Source organism: Vombatus ursinus, unplaced genomic scaffold (assembly GCF_900497805.2).
Source record: "Vombatus ursinus unplaced genomic scaffold, bare-nosed wombat genome assembly UNPS02014909.1, whole genome shotgun sequence".
Taxonomy (NCBI): Eukaryota; Metazoa; Chordata; class Mammalia; order Diprotodontia; family Vombatidae; genus Vombatus; species Vombatus ursinus.
The window spans coordinates 3,778,017-3,783,940 of record NW_020954687.1 but is presented as its reverse complement, the minus strand read 5'-3'; the positions used below and the strand labels follow the sequence as shown (position 1 = coordinate 3,783,940).

Genomic DNA, 5,924 nt, shown 5'->3' with positions numbered 1-5,924 from the left:
ATTCAAGAGCTGCCAGTACCTCAGAGGAGGATAAGAGGGATCCCTCACTTTCACAGACAAGTAAGCTCAGTGAGTAGTGGAATAGACTGTGAGCTCCAAAAAAGTGCCTCTACATCCTTCACCTGAATATCAAGGAGTCATTGGTTGTCTTGGACACCATGACAAGAAGCAATCTTTGTACAATAAAGTATCTGAATTTGAGACTTACTTACCAGATCAGCCAACATCTGGAGAGGGTGCAGGGCTAAATCATATCTCAAAGCTCAAGATTCTTTGGAAGTCATTCTAGGGGACTCGATCTCTCTGAAATTTAAGCTGCTGAAGTTACCGTTTTCCCATCATTATCTAGGCCCAGGATCTTTTTTATCAGAAAAGTTTTTGTTAACAAGTGTGGTCACAATAGCAAACTAGGTATCTGCTAATGGGAATAGATGACTATAGGTTAGAAGATACCCCTTCTTCGTCCTGTGAACAGTATGAGCAAAGGAAGAGTATAAATAGCCCAACTGGACAATGCTTTGTGTGACTAGGGATCTGCTACTGCTACCTCCCAAGAGGTAACTTGGTGCGTTTGAAAAAGTTCTAGGCTGGGAGCTGGATGTACATCAATGTGAATTACTAATGCTAGCTCTGTGATCTTAGGTGAGTCAATACACTTCCAAAGGCCTCAGCCCCCTCCCTCATCTGCAAAATAAGAAGGTTAGATAAGATCATTTCCACAGTTTTGTCCACCTCTGAGAAACTACTAATTACACCATAATTTTGGAAAAGGCATTCATTTCTTTAATGACAATTCAGATTTATGATTTTGAGGAACAGCATAGCTATTCAATGCACATCTAAAACCCAGATTTGGGGAAAATAGAGAAGTAAAAACCACTGTTGGTTCTTTTAGTAATACTCTCTCAGTGATTTCGCTCAGTAAAAAGCCACCAAGCTGATTGTTCAATGATCCCAGCCAGGAAAAACAATTTTTTAAATTGTGTAAGAGGTATTCAACATACGTGATTTTCCCAGCATAGCAATACTTAACCTCAAAGTAAAAGTTTTACTTTATTGAGGAGAAAAATAGGTTGCCCTCTTAACCAATTGACCAACTTACAAACAAGGTAGGGTTAGCCCTCTGTCTAATGAGTAGGTGCAATAAAAAAGGTCTGGTCAGCCAAAACTGAATAAATAAATAACCATAGACTCACAAATCTTACTCCCAGTGATTCAAAATGTCAATCATATTCACAGTCATCTCTAAAGAAATTAATGTCAGCCAGTGTTATCATCTGGAGTGTATTTGCAGAAGACACCACAGTCGTGTCGCCTCTACTCTATGCAAAGAAGTGATGACATCCAGGGGCCATGTCACAAGCCTAAATTTATAGTTACTAGATTTAAGTTGGGATGGAGTCTCGTCCACTAAGTGTGATCCTCTGACCCCACAGTTTTACAACTTTTCACTCTCTGCTGAATAGCACCTCTCCCCTTCTGAGTTAATCATTTCTGTGCCTTTATCTGCCAGGAGTTCTTATCTCTACTGCTGTCACTTTATAACAGGGCCCTCTTATCAACCTGCACAAAGTCACGTGATTGGGCCAAGCCTATCATAAGTTTCAATTCCTCTGATTAGAGACCATCGTGAAACTGGATACACGGTTTACAGCAGGTCACTAATGTTGGAAAAAAGTACAGAGTCCAGCAAAAGACCTGCTTGTTATTTTCTGAATTCTTGGACATTTTTTTGTATGTGTATGTATGTGTGTGTGTATGTGTGTGTGTGTGTGTGTGTGTGTTGGGTTTTTTTGTTGTTGTTGTTGTTGTTAACCTTCACTGAAGGTTACTGTAGTCTGTGGTATCTTCCCCGAGGCCAGAAAATTTGACAAGCTTCACCTTTGCCTTCCTCAATGGTATACGCTTTAAGTCCAACAGCGACCTATCAGCATACGTAAGAATGTCTTCTAGTTCTGACACTGATGGCATCCAAGAATCGGTGAAGCATGGACTAACGCCTATCAGTAAGTACAAGTTACTCCACTTGTTATGATGTATCTGCTTTAATGTAATGAAATCTTATCAACTGATTCACCATTGCAAATCATTGCTTTTCACTTTGTTGTTGTTGTTTTTTTAAAAAAAAAAAAACTGAACTTCCTGAAGTTAACAAGCATATAGAAGCACATGTGTATCTCATGAATTTTAGAGGAAGAAATGAATTATTTCAATAGATGAGAATTCTTTCACCATATCCAGAATAAGTGAAGTTTTTCATCTGTCATATGTACTAGCCTAAAGTAGTTGAAAAATATAATTCATGGCATGTCACCTCCACTCATATTATTGTCCTTTAAAAATTGTTTTAGGAAATACTAAGTTTGAAAAGAGGCAGGTATTTGGAGTGATTATCAGACAGTAGATTTTTTTTAAAATAATACTTATGAGCTTTGCAGGATTTCTTCCATGATGCAGTGTTGGTGTCATGGCATTCTGACACATTGATTAAAGCTTGTAGTGTACCTGTGTCTTAGAAACATGTAGCCCTGTTCAATCTAGGCTTAACTGAATGTGAAAAATGAACAGTCACAGATATGTTATTTAAGGCAAGTTAGCCCCACAATCAAAGAACTAAGAGGAAGTCATTTGGAGGCTGGGCCGACTGGCGTGTTGGTTGTTCTTCACTGACTTTCGAGCATTAATTCTAGGATAAGTGTTCCATTCTAGCTGCATATGTTGTACCATTCTGGACTTTCAGATTGTTGTTTCTCTCTGGAGTTTTTAGTCACCTGTCATGAACTTCCCAAAGTTGGAGTTCTTCAGTAACAAGAAGGGAAATTAAAGAGTCTTCTTTTCATCCCTTTCCCCTTACTATAACAGGCTGAATGCATTGAGTGCTCTGATTTTTTAAGAGCTAACAATGCCCTCAAATATACCGATTGAGGAAATGGTTACCAGCATGTGCTGTCCTCAAGAAAAAGAAAAGCCAGAAGAGGCGTGCATAGTGGAACTTGATAGATTTGTGGAAGGAAGGAAGAAAGGAAGGAAAGAAAGAAAGAAAGAAAGAAAGAAAGAAAGAAAGAAAGAAAGAAAGAAAGAAAGAAAGAAAGAAAGAAAGAAAGAGAGGAAGGAAGGAAGGAAGGAAGGAAGGAAGGAAGGAAGGAAGGAAGGAAGAGAGGGAAGGATGGAGGGGAAAAAACACAAATATGTGGGGAAGGAAGCTGAAAGACACACAGAACCACAGAACATTACTCATTTTCACCAGACAAAACCTTCCTGTAGTGTATAGTTTCTTCCATCTGGAACCCCTTCTAGTCATTTATTCCGTTTAGGGTTGTTGAATCACTGGGAGAAAAAACTCTAGAGAGACGTTGGCATGGAGTACAAAGAGAGCTTGAGTGCACTTAGACCATGTCTCTAACTCTGGTTTTAGGCCCCAAGACTGAGCATAGCCTCAGGACTGTGTCTAAACCATGTCTGAGCCATGCCACTTGGAGCAATAACCATTAGTACTTTCATTGTGTTCCAGCTGAGGGCTAGTAGTAGAAAGACAAGCCCTCAATTGGGGTAAACAGGCAACCATATTATGAATATATTTGACCAACAGAATCCAAGGGATCTAAAGACAGCTTTCCCAGCTCTCCCCATACTCCCAATGCACGGATACCACCTCATTCATAACTCATCCTTCAGAGAGTCATGACAGTGAATGGTAATGATTTGCTCCCTCAAACTCTAAGTCTGGGGCAGTAGGGAAAAGGACCACTGAGCTGCTCCCATGTGCTGCTTTCTTTTGTTGAGATCTCAGCCTTAAAAGTTCTTTTCTAGCTGGAGTAGGAGGGAAAAAATGGTCACTAACCTGATTTGGAGAAGTTTGAGGGGTTGGAGGGGTGGGATGGAAGAAGATGTAGAGGGAGGAAAATTTATGCTTTTTCCTTTCTCTCTGAGGCCAATGGAAAACACCACTTCCCCTCACCCCTCCCCTGTATCCCCCTCACTGAGACACAGAGACATATAGAGAAAGAGGTAAAAATGGAGATAAAGATAGAGAATTTTACACAGACTGCTCCAGGTGACTTTCCAAGCCACTTTAGAAATGGCTAAAAGGCTAAGAATCCCTTGGCCCAGGATCCAGGGCTATCATTTCCTCCTCCATCAAATGATCTGGGGAGAAGAGAGGTTGAGTCTCAGGCTTCTCAAGCCAGCTGTGCCTCTGGGGCTTATCCTGACTTAGTTCAGACGTCCGTACTCACTCATCGCCCCAACCACTGCCCATTCTCACTGACACTCTGACACCTTAAACCTGTCCTAGCACTTCCTGGCGCCAGACCTAGGTGGGAGATAGAATTCCACAGCTGGTTCCCCAAAACCAGGGGCCTCTTTTGTGGTGCCATTCCTTTTCAGAACACTCACACCTCCTCCCCCACTCTACTCCCATTGCAGTCATACTATGTTCCAGTTCTACCCAAAGACATCTAGTGGCATCTAGTTTGCAGCCAAGTCAGCAAGTCAGTAGGCATTTATTAAGTACCTACTATGTGTCCAGCACTGTGCTACATCAAACTGAAGTTTTATATAGAAAGTTCTAAGCTGGTCTGAGCTGACAACCTTTAGAGGAGAAAGGGGGCAGTCAGAGGGTAAATGACATAGAGCATTCCCTTTCAAAAAAAAAAAAAAGGATTAAGGCCCTTTAGTTACTTGCCTAGGTCTGTCTGGTTCCAAAGACATCATTTATGCAACTTTCAGAAGTTTGACAGTGTGCCCTAGTTGCTTAGAGCAGAAGCAAAATCCAGAGAGGGGTTGGGGGTAAGGTGATGAGAACTGGACCACTGTCAAAGACTTTGTACTCCAAGCTTATACCATAGACATTATAGACACTCACATATGGATTTAAATGTATAGATATGTAACCATATGTGGTTAGATATTTATGCAAAGGGATAATGTGGAAGGGTGTCCTCTAGAGATGTTCATGGTGGTGAAAAAAGTAGAATTAGAATTGGAAATTATATGTGCAAAGTATACTCATTCTACCTGGTTGAAGAACATAGGCTGAGAGACAGGAAACCATGGTTCTCATCCCAGCTCTGCCACTAACTAGACCAAGTTTCTTCCCCTCTCTGGATCTCAGTTTCCCCATTTGTAAAATGAATATTCTGGAGTGGATGACTTCTAAAGTGCCTTCCAGTTCCAATATTTCATGATTCTCTGAGGATACTATAAGCCTGAAGTTGATTTATCAGGAGATCTAAGAGTCTTTTCTGTGACTCAGCAAGCATTTTTGTTTTCTTAGGCAATGGGGTTAAGTGACTAGCCCAGAGTCACACAGCTGGTGAATGTTAAGTGTCTGATTTGAACTCAGGTCCTCCTGACTCCAGGGCCGGTGCTCTATCCACTGCACCACCTAGCTGCCCCTCAGCAAACATTCTTTAGCCAATTGATATATATACAAGTGTCTCTATATTCCTGAGGGAATGTATAGAGTCAATCAAGTATTTCTGTAGAGCTCAACATGTGCTATGCTTTCTATTTTACTTATATATTACATTAAATATTTTGTAAATAATGTATTCCACAGAACACCATGCATTCTCTGAAATGCATTTATTTATACTCAATTATATATGAATGTATAATATAAAGAATGTGTTGCACTTTACATTTAATTTTAATTCTCTGTACCTTTCCCCTAAATATGTTCCCATACACAGTTCAAAAGCATCTTACTGGAATCCAGTGCCAAGAAAAAGTTTATCAAACTCTGTGAATATCTTGGTCTTTGGAAGAACATGTCAGTCAGTGCAAAGTGAGATATCCAAGCGGTCACTCTAACCCTGGCCTAACATCTTTTGTACAACAGCTAAGAACGCCGGTTACCCAAGGGTGGCATTGGTTCCGTTGTGAGACTGCTGCAGCCTGCATCTCAGTGATAGAGAGGAAGT

At 40.6% G+C, this 5,924-nt stretch overlaps 1 protein-coding gene across 2 annotated transcripts in view; it reads left to right on the top strand.

Annotated features, from left to right (window-relative positions):
• Positions 1-1,684: 1,684 nt before the first annotated feature.
• The window catches only part of NR5A2 (nuclear receptor subfamily 5 group A member 2), a 183,533-nt gene continuing 179,293 nt past the window's right edge, over positions 1,685-5,924 (top strand). For both annotated transcript variants that reach the window (XM_027843497.1, XM_027843496.1), the window contains exon 1: positions 1,685-2,006. In XM_027843497.1, coding sequence (XP_027699298.1) covers positions 1,943-2,006 — 64 coding nt within the window. In that variant the 5' untranslated portion in view covers positions 1,685-1,942. The remainder of the gene's footprint in view (positions 2,007-5,924) is intronic.